Source organism: Netta rufina (genome assembly GCF_964035555.1).
Source record: "Netta rufina genome assembly, chromosome: 2".
Classification (NCBI taxonomy): Eukaryota; Metazoa; Chordata; class Aves; order Anseriformes; family Anatidae; genus Netta; species Netta rufina.
Window position 1 is genome coordinate 44,481,986 of NC_140124.1, and position 20,197 is coordinate 44,502,182.

General features: G+C 46.6%; 1 protein-coding gene across 1 annotated transcript; it reads right to left on the reverse strand.

Annotated features, from left to right (window-relative positions):
* Nucleotides 1-754: 754 nt before the first annotated feature.
* On the reverse strand, nt 755-11,186 carry MTURN (maturin, neural progenitor differentiation regulator homolog; the record flags this gene model as incomplete). The annotated part of the gene is made up of 3 exons (XM_084281475.1): nt 755-888; nt 5,779-5,901; nt 11,025-11,186. The coding sequence occupies 3 exons, from the start codon at nt 11,184-11,186 to the stop codon at nt 778-780; spliced, it is 396 nt and encodes a 131-aa protein (XP_084137601.1). The 3' UTR covers nt 755-777.
* Between the last annotated feature and the right edge of the window lie 9,011 nt (nt 11,187-20,197).

A 20,197-nucleotide genomic window follows, 5' to 3' on the forward strand; every position in this document is an offset into this window, starting at 1 on the left:
TGATTTAATTGATTGAATTTGTATAAAAACAGTATTTGGCTTTGGGTTGTATGGTGTGAGACTACCCAGGTTCATTATGATGTGTACTGTTGATACCACAGCTCTAATTACTCCCAGTTATTAATCCAATCTCTTGTAAACTCAGGTGTCAGTAAAATGACATTAACACGTCTGACACAAATACTCCCTTGGATTTCCCACTTCCCATCATTTTTGTCAAGCCTTCACGAGCACTTCTGCAGTACTGACCACTGTTAAACTAATGTGTGCTTTTTTCAGGAGAAACCTCTCAAAATTTGGCGTTCTGTCTGGTAGTAGAGTCAAAAAACAAAGCTGTCAAACTAAAAGTGAGGCTTGCATCTACTCTCTGCACAGACTTCCCCCGAGAGGTTACGTGTGAGTACTCGGTACCCCAGCCCCATGGTTCCTACATTCAAAGTACCCTACATTCGTGTCAGTGAATGTTACTCTCGAGCACAAATCAAGGAGACAGTCAGCAATGAAACTACTTCTAGCCTGGCAATGGCAGAATGCTACCAAGACAACTCCATAGAAACCCCACTGAAGCAGGAGCAAAATTCAGGTCGCTTCTTAGCAAAGCTCATCACAGATTATTATTATTTCTTAAAAAAAAAAAAAAAAAAAAAAAAAAAAGGAAAACTTTTATCCTGGGAGCCAGATATCCCCATGTAATGTGCTAAATCGAACAGGCTAGTGTGGGACCACCTGATCCCACTTGGTACCAAAAGATTCCCCATTTTTCAGCTTCTCTGCAAATTACTGCTGACTGACACCCATTTGTTGGTGATCGGCTTCTGGTTCCTCTTCTTCCACATCTGCGTTATATTCTTCAAATGCATCATCGTCAACATCTGGAAGCCCAAGAAGCTACAAAGAAGAGAAAAGACCATGTAACAGTGAGTTACCCACTCGTGCAGTTTTGCTTTAAATCTTCCCACAATACCGAGATGTCACTTCTTGGAAACCTCAAATCCTAGAATAACAGCATTACATAACAATCTCAACTCCCTTTCTCTCCCTCATGTGATAGAGAAAGGTTTGAAAATGCATCCTCACACCAAATTAAGTGCTCAGAGACCAGAAGATAAATAAAACCAAAGCAAAGCACTTTCAAAAAGCTCTGCCTTTGTCCCTGAGGTCATATCACAATTTTTTGAGTGTTTAGACCTGGCAGTGGTTTAACTTCAGAACAAACCATGATTATAGTGTAGCAGTAGTTAACTTGATTTAAGATTGTGTTCTGTAACAATCCACAGGGCAAAAATTAAAGCATCCTCATGCAGAACTGGCTAGTGGGGAGTAGGCGGTGTCCCTAAAACCCCAAGGATCCCACCACGTTAGCTGCTTTTTCCTGAACTCTTCACTCCACCACACCAGATGAAGACTTGCTTGCTTGCTGGGTGAAGCAACCTCCGTAACAAATACTGTGTGCTCAACTGAAAGTTGCCCAAATCCCTTTAAATTTCTACAAATTAGATTTGGGCTTCTGAAGAACTGCCAGTTCATTTTCCTTGGAGGATGTTTGGATGCCTCCATCTGACAGCTCAGATCACTGCCATGGCATTTGCTTGCCACAGGAGAAGGAGCAAATAACAGTGCTTGAACTTTTCCCATCGCCTCCAAAAGGCTGCCAAGCCAACAGAAGTCAAGAAGACAGATAAACCAAATGACAACCAAAATAACGGATCTGCTCTGGAAATCTCATATTAGAATCCTATACTACCAGCTGTTAATATCCGCAAAGCAAAACCACATGCCAGTCATTACTGGGAATACTGCGTATTTAGCTTGCCAGGGCTGGAGGAGCAGCACAGACACGTGTGTGCAACACCCTGTTTGGAGTGCGACACAGCTGCTATCTCTCAAAGGAGACAAAACCAGAAAAATCACGAGTGATGCTTGCTCGGTGGTAGTATAAAAATCAGACGGTTGTGACGAGGCAGATTTTTAGGGATCTACCCTAATTTAGTCCACGATTAACCTTCAAAATGATTTGGTGGACAATTACAGAGAATTAGCTTCCAGGTCCATGTATTCTTCACTGTCACTGTGAGAAAAACATTTTTTTAGTTGCAGGGTTTCTCAGCAGCAAAATGGAAGGAGAATTTGCTGACTACATCCCTCCTTCGCATTTTAAAAATACTTACAGAGAGACCCCAGCTGAAGCGTTCTTGTCTTCTGAGCAGAACAAACAGAAAAAAATACTCCCATGCATACGTATTTTTCAAATCCTATGTTGAACTGCAGAATGTGAATGCGAAATGACACGGTTCATTTTCAGGATGTGGGGGCTTTCTTTCATTTTTAAGCTAAAATTAAAACAGTTTTTAAAATGTAAAAGCAAGGCCTCTAGACTTCTCTCTTTTTTCCCTCAGTATTATCGTCGCTCAACTGATTTGGTGTATTCAAATTAGATTTGTGTGTCGTACTGCTCCGTTTACATCAACCGGCAGAAAGAGCTTTGATCACTTTTTTTTTTGCCCAGCTCCACTAATAATTCCTCCCTGATTTGCAGGGAAATGAGCCACAGGATTGAGAGCCCCATTTTCATTTTATGGGATGCTGGAAGCCTTTTATGTGCAAAACTAGCACAAAAAAATAATAAAATCCACAACATACATCGCAAGCACCAAAAAGGCTCTCAAGCCTACAGGTCTCTGTTTTTCACACATCCCCCTTAGTTTCACCCTCAGGACACCCAGCTCTCCCCTCCCTGGCATGGTGAACATCAGGATCAAAGCCACCACCCACCTCAGTTAAGTTTTACTGAGGGTAGGAAGGATGGGGACAGGATGGGATGCTCCTCCAAGGGAGGCACAGTTTTGCTCTCTTGTGGATGCTTTTGAGGTAGGATTTTCAAGGACACCTGGCACCTCTGCTGTCCCTCACCACCCTTAAACACTTACTGGTCTCTGCACTGCAGTGGCAAATCAGCCAAGATCTTGACCCCAAGGAGGAAGGATCAGGTAAAGAGAGCTCTACAAACAAATTTGGTCAAAACAGGAGGAGGTAAAGTAAAAGTTGGGGACAAGATAAGATGATGAAGGTGTGAGCTGACCCCAGACCAACTCTCATGTCTGCTTCTAGTCCATATCTACTTCGTTCACTAAAGTATCATCTCTATGGTGGACTGGGAAGGACTTTAATTGAAAGAAAAAAGAAAAAAAAAAAAAAAAGGTGTGGAAAAGAGAGAGCTGATCCATTAACCAAATAGGCAAAGAGAACAAAACTGTCAGGTGGGGACATGGGGAGAAGGACAACAGAAGGGTGGTGAGGAGGGAAGAAGGACAACCAGTAGCTGCACAGCGTGAACTACATCTCCTTATTCCTGCTGGCCAAAATACCCATCTGCTAGGTATTTTTTGGAAGTACAGGGAGGCCAATGGGACATATACAAATCCAACGAACTTGGGGTAAATGACTTTTACGCTGCAGACTCCCCACTTTGGACGCAGGCTTTTAGACCAGCGGTAAGCTCAGTGCAGGAATCCTGCTAAGTTTTATGACTCACTTTCTGGTTCTCTGCAAACTCTTCAGGTTAGTGCCATTTCCCTCAGGCATTTTTTTATTTTTATGTCTTTCTTAACTCTTTCAAAGTGCCCTGATACAAATAACCTAGTACTTTTAAAGGCACAGACTCGTGAAACCAGTGTGGCAATGCCTCTTACCAAAAGCTGACATACAACCACACTGAAAGATAAACCTGAAAAAAAAATGAAACATGGTGTAAAAAAATAAAACTGAAAAATGGTGTAAAATAACAGTTTCCATATATCTACTGTACCATTCCTCACTTCTTAAAATCTATCCTACCATGTGTGTGCTGTTTTTAATAATTACAATACAGGAAAAATGTCAATACATTTCTCATTAAACTTGTCAACACACAACCATTCACTGAATGATAAAACCAGCTTCGTTACAACCAATGCAAACCCCTCGGTACTAAGTCAAAGGAGAATCTCCTACACTATCTTTGTGGTACCTCGAAGAGAAAATGAAGAGGGACTTTGCAGTCTGCAGGAGGGCTCTGGTAACTGAGGATGTTATTCTTGAGCAGACAAAAACACAACGAAATTCAACAGACTAGAAGCAAAACTAGAAAAATTATAAATAAAATTATAAATAAAAGATTTTTTTTTTCAGAAGAGTGTAACTAATGATTTGTGCCCAGTAGTATTGTACCCTTGAAATCATCTGAGGCCTTCACATCCAGACTGGATGTCTCTGGTAAAGATATGTTCCAGCTCAACCACAGCCTGTGTGCTTGGTTACAGGAGTCATCGGGTAAAATCTGACATGTTAACGAAGCGCCCAGACTGAATTAGCATAATGGTTCCCCTGGCTTTGAACCCTTTTATCCTGAAGTAGCTTAACTTGGTTTGACTGAAGCCAATTTCTCAGCAACATAAGCTACACTGAAATAAATGCGGTTTAAAATGAAGTAAGTGATCTGTACCAATTTAATTAAGTCTTTTTGAAGTCTTCTTTACTTAGACCAATGGAAGTCTCTCCTCAAAGACACAGCTTTTCAGAGGGGGAGAAAACAGCTATGAAGATCCATGAGCCGAATATTGTTCTGGGAAACATATTTATATTTTTGTATGTTTTCACAATTACAAGCAGCTGTTCTGAAGGATCAGATTTCCAGATTTTTCTAAGAAAAGTGTGCATCTGTTCTATTTATTTCCAGTCTCTCAGAGGATTTTTTTAAATTATGCTCTTTCATGTCGACCAGCTGTGGCTTTCCACGGCAACGCAAGGGTGCAACGTGGGGAGGCCCAGTGTTTTCATATCACCACTCCCTTTCGCTCCAAATACTTGGGATAAATTTTCAGTCTTCATGATTAGTCAGCCAGAAAAACAGAGGAGGGGAAGCTGTCTGCATGTTCACTTAAGTTTTTGGTCAGCTTTGCCACAGACATCAAGGAAGATGCAGGGATGAAGCATGGGCCTAGCGATGAAGCTCCTCTCTCCTCTGCACCAGCCTGTCTGTTCAGCCCAGGTCATGTCAAAATCATTGAGTTACCAGCAGTCAAGCTTCAGTTATTGTATTTGACTGCTGCATTTACTGTAATTATTGCATTTGAGTCGTCCTTTCCAAAGGAGAGGCTGTGCAAGAGGAGGGTTTGGCAAACCAGCTGGAGCACAACGGCCAGCCCAACAAAGTCACCTCACCCTGACAAAACACAGGCTTCCACCCAAATCTTAGTGTCAAACAAGGACAGAGAAAGCTGAGCAGCCACAAACTAGTGAAAGACAAGAATATAAGCCCCCCTCCGCACCAAACCCAGCTCTGGCTCCGGCCTCTTCCCAAGCTTTGACTAAAATGGCATTAGCAAGTATCAAGTGGCAGCCATCCTAAGAGCAAAAGCTGAACCATCACTGGTGTCCTTGCAAAATTCCCAATTTACAGTACCGGGAAATCACTCTGGTGCAAAGTGCCTGACTCGCGCCCCATTCCTGGGAGGCAGTGATGCCATCCCCATGCAGAGACTGCATGCCACCGGCTGCAGCACCAGTTGGCTTCCCACCCCAGGCAGGCATCTCATTCTCTCACATTCATAGCTGGAAATAAGAAGGCAGATGGCTTCTGAGAAGCAATCTGCAAATGCCTGATAGAGACTGATGCACTAACACCCCTGCACATGGGCACCGACTGGAGAAGTAAGGAGAAGAACTGCTTTGCCCCATCCACTACTACTGTACCGACAGTCACAGACAACTGAAATTTAGAAGTAAATAAGAAGCACTTACGGGTCTGAAGGACTTGAAGACTTTTTCCAGTATTTCATGGAGCGTCTTTTTCCCACAGGAGGAGATGTAGTCCTGCGCGAGCTGCAGGAAAGGTAAGCAGTCCTCGCTTTCGCTCCACACGTGCTGGAAGCCAACAGCAACACAAGAAAGAGAAGGTGTTAACAGGAACCCACGCTGACCTCTCCACATGGTTTTATAAGGTGACAGGTTGTAAACATCTGCCAAAGTACACTGGGCCCCCCTTGGTTCGGACTCGCACTGTGGGCTGTTTCAGAGGCCAAGCTTCTAAGGAGGAACTTTGATGTTACTGACACCACGAAACAGAAGGCAGGGAGGGAAATAACACGCACGTTTTACAAGTAGAGGTGTTTTTGTTTGATACTAGCCCTGCTTAGACCTGGAAGTCACACTGGGTTTTCTTTCCTTCTGCATCATCTGCTGCCATAAAGCTCTCAGGAAGAGCTAAAGCAGCTCTTTGTCCTCCGGGTGTTGGTGCAAGCACTATGTGACCCTGGAGGTGGAATTTGGTGTCTAACTCTGTCGATGATGCAGAAGAAAACAAGATGCAAAATAAAACCATGGACTGGACACAGAGCCAAGGAGAGATGTTTGGGCACCCACAACATCCGGACACTTCACACTTCCCTCCCTTCCTCTCTCTGTTTTGAGGTTTGCTCCTCCTAGACCTTGGCAGCCACAAGTAAACCCATTTGGGATATTTCCTCTCATCTTGCTCTTGCTTGAGAGAGGCCATTTCCCCAGCCTGGCTCTGGGAAGCCTCTCTCCAAAATGATGCTTCTTCTGCTGGTACGATGTTGTTTGAAACAGGGAGCTGGTGAGCAATGGAGGAAGCACTCAGATAACATTGCTTCATGCAGCACAATTTAACATGCACTTTTAAAGACCTTCTTTTTGGAGACGTGGTGCACAGGACTGTCTCAGACAGCCTGCTAAACAGGGAAGCCTAATGCTGCAAGAATGGTTAGAGACTCTTATACCTCTATTTTTGCACGGCAATTCTTTTCCCCAAAGTGCTGTGCAGCTTTTTACTGTGCTATAAACAGCAAGTTATGCTTCAGCGGGGACAGGGGTGGGTTACCCTGCAGCTTAACTAACATTCAGGGAAAGAGCAAGAATAACGGACATTTCCATCCCCAACATAAGGCTTCCACGTTGCCTGCCTGCTCCATGGTGAACACCTGCCAGGGGTGCAGTTTTACATCTGGCTAAAGGAAACACTACTTAATACCACCTAAGTTGTGTCTTTAAGACAAAAAACTGTCACTGATGCGCTACTCACCTCAGTGAACCTGCATTTTCTTTGCTGCTTGTTCCATATGCAAGCATAACCATAGCAAAATGTTTTGCTCAGAAAAAGCCCTGTCTTACCGAGTAGGTCCTGCTCTTTCCATGTACCCATGTATCTCTTACCAGTCTGGCAATCAATCGGGTTCTTTACAGCCTTGCCAGCTCTGAAAGACACATACCACAAGTCTCATGGTATTTCATGCCATCTTACAGCCATGGGCCTCAGAATCCTATAAATAGATAACCAAATCTCAGCTTCTCTTTTAAAATAAACAAATAAATCTGGCTTCATGATTTTTATGGCCTAAAAAGGCAGAAGATACATCAAATGGACTCAAATGAACCCTCTTCAAAATACCAGATGAACTCTCTTCAAAATCGCAGCGTTGTAAGAACAGCCTCAAAATTGTGGAGGTCTGGCCCATGATCTCTTAATAAGCAGGGTTAGCAATAACCTTTTTATTACTTCTAGTCCTTGTGCCAAACTTGAGGGCTGGATGTTCCAGATTGGCAATTCATGACTCATGCTAATCCTGCTTTAATTGTTTATATGTATGAAATGACCACGAGTGTTAACATCCTGATTCTTGTGTAAATTGTGGCCTCCTTCGACTATCAGAGCTATACACGGGGGAGGGAGCTTCCTTACAAATGAAAATCAGCCCCTGAATGGCTTGACCACATCTCCTCCCCCCAAGGAAACACCTCACCCGCAATAATGGCTGGTGTTATAACACCTATAAATTCAGCTGCATCTTCAGATCTCCGTGGACGTTCAGTGCTGCCCCGAGGCAGCACAGGCTGCTCGAAATTTTGGCTGCTCGAAATCAAACAAGGAAAACAATTTGAGGATTCAGCTCCTGCTTAGAAAGCCAGAGCAGGCAGTGAGACTGCACGTACGGAGATGCTTTTCCTGGAAAAACCCTGGTGCCTGAGAACCTCTTTGCAGCAGGCTGCTGGCACTCTGGTGGACCACAGCACTCGTCCGTGGCTGCGCAATTAAAAAAAAAAACATATTAACCTCATCACTAGAGTATGCGTTTTCCAAGCTTGCCCTGTTTTGCTCACGGTTGCTTTGTGTCACTACAAAAGCACACCCAGCCACCAGCATCCACCTCAGCTGACCCAGGGTTGTGGCTGAGTTACTCTGTTCAGCAGCCGTGCACAGCGCAGAGCTGAGGCTGTCCACGGAGCTGCAGCCCGAGGGGCTTGTTTCCCCTCGTGTCCTTGGATGATTCGGTGATGCTGGACCACCTTGTTCTAGCCTGTGGAACACGCCAGCAAAGCCTTATTTTTTATTATTATTATTTTTTAATGGTGAGTATTCAGATTCACGACCTCTGTTAGAAACTATTTTGCAGGAAATCTTGCAACAAGGTGGCATGGTATTTTTATTTGCTTTATTGCTCACTCTGAATACCAGCAACAACAAGGTGACAAAACAAATGATGGGCTGTAAGGAACAGCACCTCAACCCTCACTGGCTATGGCTATACAAATCCAATTAATCCTTTGGGATTATGAACCTCCATGAACCTCAGGATCTAACCTGTACATAATTCAGCTATCTAAAATGCTGATTCCAAGAGTTTTAGTGTCTAGGTGGTGCTGAAAATGGCAGCAGGCATCTAGACGGGTCTTCTACATGTTAAAAGACCTGGCCCAAAGACACCTTCTCAGGAAATCAGTATTATTGCTGTTGTGATCTGGAATCTCTGGTATTATACAAAAATCAGTTTTTATCTCCCAGGTTACTTCTTGGCAAGCTTTCTCAGTCTTTCTCCTCCTCCCTTTTAAACTCACCATGCTCATCATTTCCTCCTTACGAGGGAGTTATCATGGACTTCTCTGGCACCTCCTACATAGTTTTTTTAAGTCACATTATTATGAAATAGGATATAAAGAAAGAGAACAAGGGTACCAGGCACCAGATGCTTATTAAATGTGAGGCTCCTTTATAAGAGTTACAGGGTGCAAAAAGACCATAAAGTGTGCCACTGTGAATTGTAGTTACATTTCCTTTTACCTTCACTCTCCTCCATGTTACCAGGGCCACACAACAAGGCTCAAGTGCAAAGGAGAATCAGTCCCTTGGCTTGCATTAAGTCTCCTTAAAATAAACTTTAGCCTGTAATTGCATGTAGAGAAAGTAAACTTACCTTCTAAGGAAATAAAAAATAAAAAAGAGAAAGAAAATGACTGCATAAAACAAGACGGCCAAGCTGGGACCATAAATGCAGCCTCACAGTGCACCAGGAGCAGAAAAGATGATGCTGGTGAACCAGTTCATTAGTGGTTCTTAATCACATTAGAGACACCATCAAGAGGAAAAGAATTAAGAACGACACCTACCTGCCTATCTTCAAAGCCTAATCACTAGAGAAAAGTGCCTCAAATAATAATGCCCAAAATGGCAGAATTTGGCCCCTCTACTCAGTTTTATTACTGGTGGCTTTGGGTGGGGAGTCCTTCCCGCAGCAACCCTGGAATGAAAATATTTGCCAAACAAAAAAAAGGGAAAACATGGTTGCAAACCCACAGAAATTGGCCTGTGATGGAAGCAGGGGAGCAGGGTCTGAAACTGCTTGAGCTTTGGGTTGTTTTTTTTTTAGCTGACTAGGTTTTGTTTTGAGAGGGTTCTCTCGATTACCGAGCAGTATAGGATGAAACAAGGCACGTCTAAGAAAAATAACAAGCTTGCTTTGCAATTTCCAACACCATTAGCAGCCAACAACAACTTCAGCCGTGCCCTGCAGCTGGCTTCACGCGCATCCCTGCCTGAGGGTCCAGCAGGCATGGCTCTGTCTGGGCAGGGGCATCTCCAGAAGGGAATGAGCATGGGGTTTGGTGCAGGGGTGTGGGTGCTTGGCTGTCCCCCATGCTCTGAGGTGTCGCCTTGGCATATCCAGGCCTGCAGTTGAAGGTCTCGTGTATCCCTGGGCAGATGTGTAAGGCAGCTGCGGATCCCTTCCTTCCTAACTCAGCCCGACACAAACGAACGTCCCCGCTCACTGGGATTTGAGGTCTCGGGGTCGTCCCTTTGCCACTCTTTGTTCCCGTTAGCCCAGCTGTCAAACCTCTATCCTCTCACCTGCCACGAAGGGGATTATGAGGCACATTTCGAGCGGGCCCAGAGATGGAAGTCACCGCAGGCGGGGCGCGAGCCACGACGCCCCAGCCATCACCGAGGACGAAAAGCCTTCGGCAGCGCTTCACCAGCGCCCTGCTCCTGCAGCCCCCGTGGCGAGGGGCCACTTTGGGACCCGCTGCCCTCCTGCTGCCCACGGGGACAAGGAGGAGAGCCCCCCCTTGCTTCCTTCGGCACAAACTTGCTGCTCAACTCCTCCGGGAGCCCGGCGGGGAGGGCACCGCCACCTGCCCGCTGCCCCCTGCCACTGGGGGGGGCGACAGCCGGGTCCCCCCTCCTTTTGCCCCTGTGTGGAGCTGCGGGGAGGGGGGGGGGGGGGCCCTGCTGTCATCCCGACTCCATTTTATCCCTGCCCATTCTCCATTTGCCGTGACAGCCCTGCAAGCCCCCAGCCCCCCGGGGGGGGAGGTCGGGGAGGGGGGAGGCAGCAGCAGCGGCGGCCAGGCGGGGAGCATCGCGCCCCCGGGGGATGGGGGGCAGAAGAAAAAGGGGGGGCCAGGGATGGAGAGGGGAGTCCGGGGATAGAGAAAGGGGTCCGGGGATGGGGAGGGGGGGTCGATGGCTGGTCCCTGCCCGCGGGGCCGCCCCGCACCGGCCGCGGACTCCATTTTGCGGCTCTCCCTGCGCGCAGGGGAGGCTCCGGGCCCCGCAGCCCTCCGGGGGCCACCCCCAGCCCCCGGCACATCCCCGTCCCGAAGCCGGCAGGACTTGGGGGGGGGGTCTCCCCATTCCCCTCCGTGCCACCTCGCTCCCCGAGCCCCCCCTCCCCGCGCCCCCGCGGGTCACTCACGAAATTGTCGCCGCAGGCGGCCTCCGGGCAGAGGACGTAGAAAGAGACCCCGGGCTCGGCGTAGAAGTCCATGCGCCTCTCCGTCTCCTCGGCGGCGATGAGCTGGAAGGGCGTGCGGGCGCACCACCGCTCCGCAGCCTCCGCCAGCGCCTCGAAAGCCATCGCCGGCGAGCCCCCGGCAGCGGCAGCGCCGCCGACCAGAGCCGCGCCCCCGCCCCGCGCCCCCGCCCCCGCCGCGCCCCCGCCCCGGCCGAGGGGACCGGGGTGGCCCCCGGAGGCAGCGAGACCCTAGGGGAGGGAAGGGGGTACCCCCAAAAAGCAGCGCTGCTTGGGGGAGGAGGACGCCCAGCAAGCCGCTTCCTCGCTCTTTTCCTTTTTTTTTCTTTCTGTCTTTCCAGATTTTTAATTTTTTTTTTTTCCTTCCCCTTTCTGTGTTTTAAAGAGAAAGCCTTTTAAAGGGGTCCCCCCTGCGCGCCCAGCTGATCTGCGAGCTCCTGGCTGCGAGTTGCTGGTGGCTGCCACGCCACGCCGGCCGTCCCCGTCCCGTGTCCCGTGACGTGGGGAAGCCTCGGAGCCTGGGCGATGAGGTTGGGTTCCCCTCGCCAACCTCTCGCCGGTCCCAGGTGGCCGTCTGCACGTCTGGCAAGGCGTACGGGATACGAGAGCTGAGCTGTGCGTTGCAGAGCGGCCTTGGGTTTGCATCGCGAGGAAGAAGGAATCCCCGCAGCACTGGGTGGGTTTGGGGCTCGGGGAGGTGACCTGGCAGCACGGAGCCTGGTCCCAGCAGCAGGTAGACGTGGCTGCACCGGTGAAGGCAACGCCACCTAAATACCACCCAGTGGCTGCTGCTCGTCCCTGGAGAGGTGTTTAACTGCTTTCCGTAGTGGGCACCCAACGCCGAGCCAACGGGGTCAGTGTCACACACTGCACACATCAGCTAGGTGACAAATAAATCACACAACTGCTGCACAAGCAACCGGTGATGCCAAGCAGGGCAGCAAAACCCACCACTGGCACTCTCACGAGGATGCTCTGGGGCGCTACGGATGTCACTCCATGGGCAGAAGGCGCCAAGCGCTTCTCGCCCACATGGAGCTGTGCTCTGGGCCTCCAAGGTGCAGTGAAAACACCAAATCTTCCCAAACTCTTGGCCTGGGTGGCAGCATGCCTGCAACCTGTGGGCAGGGTGCCAGCACCACAGACCTCTTTTTGGGTCCCCCCCCAAAGCTTGTGGAGAATGCAGGGTGCGAACGGTGCTTGTCCTTGCTGCTTCATGGTGTTAGCACCTGTGATTTATGTGCATTTTCAAAGCCCCATATGAACATCATTTTAGCCCTTAAAATGCCACTTTGAAGAATGCATTGTGCGTTATCTCCCTTCTGTGGGGTAGGGAAGCTGGCAGGTTTTGAATGAGGCTTTAAGGATCTTCTTGCAGCACACGCTGCAGCAGCCTTTGTCATGCCTGGCAGCATAGCCACTCAAATCCAGTGGCCTTGCTTATTTAGTTTTGCATGTGTGACAGCTCTCGCTGCCCTTCCCACCTGTACCCCAGCAGCAGGCTGTACAAATAGTGATGCTGGTGATGCTAGGAGGAGACCTGTGGAGGTGCTGGGCTGTGGAGCGGTGGCAAAAGTCTTGTGGAAATTTCCCCCCACACTATAGGGATGCACGGCCACTTCCATCTCCCTCCGGGATGCAGCAGCCCCAGGGCTTTCCATCACCCCGAGCCAGGCCTTCATGAGGTCAGGGCAATGCTGCGAGGTCATCCTAAAAGGGTGCTGCTCACCAGTAACCACCTCCTGCTGGAAACAGCATCTCAACCTTCAACTGCATGTGGAGAGTATCAGGAACAAAGAGCATGGGACTGCCATAGTTCTGATTCAACTGGCATGGTTATAAAGACTTGCATTTTACAGGTGAATTCTGGTAATACACAGGTTTGGTGTCTCTACAAAACACTGAGCCACTGTCCTCCTCTACGACAGGTCTTAAATCTGACAAATGCAGCCTGTGGACTGGCCACTTTCAAGAGTATTTTTCTTTCTCTCTCTCTCTCTCTCATTTTTTTTTTTTCCCTCCTGAAGAGCCCTCTTTGGTCTGCTTTTGGTGAACTGCCAAGTAATTCACTTTAATTCGCTTGACCAGCTCTAAGAACCCGATTGTCCTCCTGTGGCCCTCATTATGCACCCTTCTGCCGATTTAAATGCAGAAAGGGCAGTAGGGCGAGCTCCAGTAAATTATTAGAGATGGGACCCGTAATTGCTGTGCTGTGTCAGACCGTTCTCGTACATCTTTACGCTGCCTCCGCAGATTGGTCTCTTAAGGAAAGACTGCTGCCCTAACTCCAAAAAAGAAAATCCCTTGGGGAAAAAAAGTTGGTAAGGGAGGGTGGTCCCATTAGTGCTCATGGCCAACCCCTCACAGACTTTGTTCACACCACGGACCTTGAAAAACAAAAAGTTTCTTACTGTTGCTGCTACAAGCTCATTCTCAACATGGTTTTTCTATGTCCAGAGTCTCATCCACCATCACAAACATACGTTTGTAAGAGCACTAAATGTCCTACCACAGCAGTGCAATGGGTCTTCCAGGGCCTCAAGCTGAGTATTGCCCACTAGATTGATTTTTAGATGGTGAGCACCTAACAGCGACAGCCAACATTGAGGTAGAAAGTGAAAAATCCCTGGATGGTGCCTTGTGATTTTTTTTCCCACCTGGTTTTCCTGCTCCTGAGGATGCCCAGCTTTCCAGAGCATCTAGACAGGGATTTGTGATTTTCTTTCCTTATCCCATCACCGTGGTAAATGGAGTTGAGGAAAGAGCAAGAAAACTGTGAAGAGTGATCCAAGCCAAGAAGCTGTTGCGGAGGGAAGGTGAATTAGAAATGCATGGTTTCCCAATTAAGTTTTAAACTACACAAAAATGTTAGCTAAAAAGCTGTAAGAATTAAGATCCTGCTGCTCCCATGAGTCCTGACACCCCCCTTTTGAAGTCAGTGGCTGAACTTCTTATTGCTTTGGCAGTAAGAAATCAACACGTAAATAGTGAAGAAGGTCTGGGCAAGAATAATCCACTTGCTAGTTAGAAGCTCTCCCCAGTGGGATCGCCTTTTCCAGGACAAGAACTTAAATGAAAAAAGTCATCAAACAACCCCAAATCTGTCCTCATCCAAGCCCCTGTTTTTTGGGACTAGAAAGATCGTGTGCTAAGTGTGAGGGAGAATGCAATGTGATGCACTGTTATCTTCCTAGCCCTGCAGGCAGGCAGTTTTCAAGGCTCTGCTGCCCTTGACATCCAGACCAGCAGCACCGTGATAAAAAACACCAGCTGATTTTAAAGACATTAATTTTCCTTGAAACTTTCCGAAGCACTGGCTTTATGCATTTAATGCTCGTGACACTATGACTGTCATCTCATACATGAACGTGACAGTAGGAACAAAGTGTTGAGCTTTGTTTCAGGCTGAGGGTCAGCACACAGCCAGCTGGATGTGGCCAGAGATCCGTCCCAGCCTGGAGGCAGGGATGGGAGAAACCAGGTGGAGAGCCCTGGACAGCCTCTGCCCTTGCATCTTGTCTTGCTCTCTCTTACTTTGTGAAGAGCTGGAAGTTGATTTTGCAAAGACCCGAATGTCATAAGACACTGTAACCTCCTCAGGCAAACAAATAGGATTTCTTGTCGATTTGCTGTCCTTTATGATATCGAAAGGGCACAGAGATGCACGCTGTCCCTGTTTTTCAGATGAATTGCTCCACTAGTATAAAAGATATTCTCATAATAGTCCCAAATTAGTTGATTGCTTGAAGTGCCAGAATACTTAATGCTCTGCTATTTTAAACATATGGAAATTGATTCAACACTTATCATCTATTTAGAGATGTAAATTTATTGAAAAAGATGCCACTTCTTCCTAAGCTTCAGGCAAGCTCCGACGCTTAGCTTTCTGGGCACAAGCAGTTTTTTACGAGGACTTGTGATTTTAACTACAGAGATTTATTTTCCTTCTAAAGGCTGGCAGAAGCAGAGGAAGACTGGCTGCATTGTCTACAGAGGGGAAAAAAAAAAGATACCGATATGAGCACTGGTGTGAACTGACACAGATACAGCAGGATGTGGCACGTTGTACCCCGAGGGTCTCCTCCCAAGCACAGATGCTGGCCCAGACCTTGTCCAAACTTGGGTTGCTGTTGCTCTGCCAGCAGGGCCACAGCGATGCTAGAAATAACATCGGGGGCACGGTCGCTTGCTTTAGGGGAAGAACGATGGAAAACTGAGCACCAGCAGTGACTGCCATTAAATTTAGCCAAATGAAGACATCACACCCCATGGAAAAGGAAGTTGTGTCCCCCCACAACGTAGCCTCAGCTGCTAAAAGCAAAAACCATCCATCATTTATCTGCAATGGAAAGCTCTTCTCTGAAAGTCAGGCATGTTTGGGAACTTAACTCTGTTTGGAAACTGTCCTGCGTGGGCCATCCCTGTGCTGATAGCAAGGTGCACGAGACTGGCATTGGGTGAGAAAACCTGCAGCCTGGTCCTAGCTCTGCCTTTTGATTTGCCACGGTCACTTCACGCCTTACTTAACCGTCAGCTGGAGATTTATTTGTGGGTACAACATAGGAACACTGTTCATGCCTTAACATTCGTGGAAATATGAGCTTCTCAGCTCGCTGATGGCATGCTATTATTCAGCATGATTCATATATTAATGCCCTAGCTATAAAGCTTAACATTATGCTCCTGGGATTAAGCAGTATTTCTTAATGTGCTCCTTATCCTGGTATTTTTGCAGAGAAGCTGGAAGGGGGCCAGCTCACAGAGGGTGCCTCCACATTAGTGTTCAGCTCAGGTCAGCAGAGCTCTCACCCAGTGAATGCCCCAATCATCCCCCACTTACCATGCTTTGGTTTGCATCACGGAGAGGGCACACAAAGTGGATTCGTCTCGGGTGAAAGGCACAGTGTGAGCAGTGTAAACTCAGCACCCTTCTACATTATGGTTCCACTCCCAGGCCATGCGACTTGCTAACGCAGGCACAGCTATGGGATATTTACTGCACCTCAAAATCTCTTGGGGCATTTGGGAAGCGAGCGGACGGGCTGGATTAACCAACCACCAAACCTGCTATCTTGACTGGCTAATGTTTAATTAGGGGCTTTTTAGTCTTGTTGACACCAGTTTATATGTGATCCTGCCTCCAGCCTCAGTAGCAGGTCAGGTTCAATCTGCGTCTTGTCTTAAGGCAAAGGAGAGCACCAGTTTCTGCTGTGGGAAAAGATACCAATTGAACCTGACCCTCAGAACAGTCCCTTCCAAAAACCAGCTCTATGGTAACCCTGGTTTACTGCACAGATTAATTCTTTCAGATTTATGCAAAAGACAAAGATGCTTTACCTATATGCTTACAAAATTTTGGCCACCTGTGGTGGTTTTTTTAAGCATGATGAGTGCCCAGGTCTTGTATGGCCAGAGCCTGACAGAAGCCAGGACAACAGACCATGACAATCCCCTGACTGACCCGAATGTGCTGCTCACAATGGTATTTTGTAGCTGTTTTTCTGAGCATATGCTTGGTTGTTTTTGTTAATGATTATAAAGTGTGGCAGTAGGAAAATGCTAAGGAAGTATCGGAGCTGTGGCGGAAAAAGCCAAGCCCCAAGTTACAAAGGGGCAATGGCAGAGTTCAGAGGCTGGCTGGGGCTGCACAGAAGTGGATGTTATATTTGCAGTGTGCAGGGAAAGCTTTCCTTCAGCACAGGTCCTGTACAACAGTGCCTCAAAGGTTTTCACGTAGAGACCTGCCACAAAGCTAGCTGGTCTGGAAAGAAATTCAGGTCAAAATTTTCATGCAAGGTTCACGCATGAATCAACATTATATTTAGTGCATTTCTGCACTCCACCCTTCAGAAAGCCCTGTTTTTGCAGAAGTTCAGGAGAATTAAATCACAGAGGAAATACATCCAAATTAATTTTCCGAATGGAAACATTTCTCAAGAGACACGGAGTGAGATGTCCAGGAGTGTCCAAGTGAATTGGAAACCCATGTTTCTCTGACTCAATATGCTCCTAACCTGCTGTTTCCAAGTGGTACCCAGGCTTTGCTCATGATGCCACGAGGCCAGGAGATGCAGGCTCCTGAGTACTACCCTCAAAGCTGCTACAAAGTGCAAATGCCCTTAGCAAGATATTTTTAATGACTTTCTCCAAGCTTCTCTCCCAGCCACAGCACAGTATTAGTAACGAGTTTTATTTTCAACCATGATGCTCAGCTAGAGAGCACCCTCTATAATAAGCAACAGCATCTTTAGGTATTTCCCCCTCATACTTTGCCACTTTTTTGGTGGTTGTCCAGCATAACAGCATTTAGTCCTCATAAAGGCAAAGCCAACAAGGAAGATGGATCCATTCATGAGGTCTTGGTCATACAGAATAAATTTAGGGCAAGGGTAAATACAGCTAATGCATTGGTAACACTTTAACATCCTTCAACTTTTCCTGTAAAATTCCTGCTGGACTTTGGCTGCAGATAGCACCCATGCTAGAAATAATGGAATTACAAAACAAGGAAAGGGAGTATAAGCAGCTGGAATAGGAAGAAATAGCTAAACAGATGCCTTTCAATTTATATGCCCACCCTTCTCACGTAAACCAGAGCTAGGATTCAGTTAGCTTATCTCCTGAGAACAGGATCTGGGTGTACAATGTGCACTGACATTCAGTTACTTTACATTTATATGCCCATCCTAATGGCTCCCCAACATCTCAGCTTCTGTTTTTAAGGCAAGCAACAACACTTCCCTTTTCCTTTCCTATTTATGGATTTGTGTGTAAAAAAAAAAAAAAAAAAAAAACAAAAACAAACTATAAATAACCAGGTAGATTTAATGTTAATCATTCATTTTTACCAGCTGAACACGAGACCCTCAAAGTTGCTAGCACAAGCCTTCATCCCATGAAGATGGCAACTCGGCAGCTGCGTTATCCATGCGAACTCCATGACTCAGCTGCTAGCAGGAAATGCACAACACGCTGAACAATGAAGCACAGGCAATTACTGAAAATGTGTTCTCCATTACAAGTAATTCCAGGCTACATTTCTTTTTAGCTTCCAAATTAAAAATAAAATAAAATAAAAGCGCACATGGATTGTTGAACCTCATTTTTATTCATATAAATGGACTTTGAAAGAAGAGGGGAAAAAAAAGATTATAAAGCTTTGCAGAGCAAACTAATCTTATACATAACTATAAACAGGCACATGGCCAGTCTGTGATAAAGCAAATTGTGCAAATCATGCTAGGCCAAATATCTTCAGAATAGGTGTATCACCCATTAGTGAAGCTTAGAGCTATTCTAACCAACACTCAGCAAAACTGACCTTCTCCCGTCAGTCTGCCTCCTCAACAAAATCGGCACAGCCGAGACTTGTGACAGCAGGGGGATGCTCTGGTGGAAGGAGCAAGGGTGATGCTGCATGTTCTTGCAAACTCACGGCTCTCAGCTGGGGCCTGGGACACGTTTTGCCTTTCTGCCCATGACTGAGGCTTCAAGCATGAGGTTGGGTGCTGGTACGATCATATTTTAGGGCATCCGAGACGGATGACACGACTGAAGTTGTCCCCTTGGAAGCCAGCCTTTAATACTAAAGAAAAATAGTAACTATGTTGTAAATTATGACAATCTAATTGAACCACTTTAAGTCATTATTGACTATTAATACAAAAGCAATTCTAATTATGGGAGCAAGCTGTGTTTTCTGGTGGAGCTTTAAGGGAAGTCAAACCACTGCACTGGATGAAGTCTCTGAAGAAGAAACCATCAGAAACCAAAGCTGTCCTGAGCCACTAACCTCACCTCAGCCAGCAGGCAGCTTTCCCTTCAATGTGAAATATTTACTTAGTTTCAGTTCATTCCGATAATTGCATTCCATATGCGCTGTTTATTCCCATTTAAACTAATTGGCATATAAAAAGTGTTCCTACTTTGTGTGTAAAAAAAAAAAAAATTAGCCTAAGGTGGTTAAGATCTGCTAGTGCTAAAATCCTGCAGGACTAGAAGGTACCAGAAACTCAGGAACACCTTGTTTCATTAAGACGTTTTTATCAAAACATACTTTAGTCAATTTATTTCTCCAGCACGTTAAAGATACTGCCAGTCAACTAATTAAAAGAATGCCAAATAACTGCTTTTCTGCAAGTTATTTCAATTCCCATTTCCATCTGAATAGAACTCGCTGCAAATCACAAACAACAAAGAAGTAACACTTACAATTTCTCAGCATACAAAACATCAAACCTCAGGAGCCCCCAGTCAAAACTTCAGGCTGGCAATGGCTTTACCTCACACTCACATTTGTTAAGAAAAACATAATGGAGAAGCTGGAGAAGCAGCCAGACTTTGTGACTCTACAAGTTGCCTTCTGGTCTCCACATGGCTGACCTTCACCAAACACACATCATGTACCTGTGAGAAGGGCAGAGATCCTAGAAAGCTTCTTGGGGAGGAGATGCCAGGAGCCACTTGTACCACAGTGGCAAGGAAAGGACGGGCTGTTCACACACAAGGACTGGCTTGCTTACGCCCACAAACAGGCTGCAGGACACCACGTTACTTACCAGCCCCATGTCAGAGCCTGGGTGAGCAACACGTGTCTGAAGAGCTCACAAACCAGAGGTTGGCCACCCCCTGACATGATGCTTCTCCAGGGAGCACGAAAGATGACCAAATGCCCTTTAGAAGCAATACACAGTCTCACAAAAATTGGTTCATTTGGTCACCAACAGATGTGGAAGGGAAGAAATCTTTTGGGGTGGGAGAGCAGGGAAACATGACCTCAAGTACAAACAAGGCAGAAACTTCCTGTGTGAATAAAGCTTGCCCACTCGCTGATTTAAACCATAATTCATGTGGTGATTTGAATCAATGTAGCCTAGTGTTGTCTTATCCTCTTAAGAATATTCCATATATTTTATTTACACAGAATTAGTGAACTTCCTATGACGTGTCCTGGCAATCAGAGTGCATGTGAAGCCAGTGAAGGAAGCAATGAAAACGTTACGCTGCTGCTTTTCCATTTAGCCACAAGTAATAACATCAGCAGAACTCAGCAATAAGCTTCAGTAATGTGGAAATGGTAACAGAAACGCCTCCCTGCTCATTCAAATCTTAAGCTG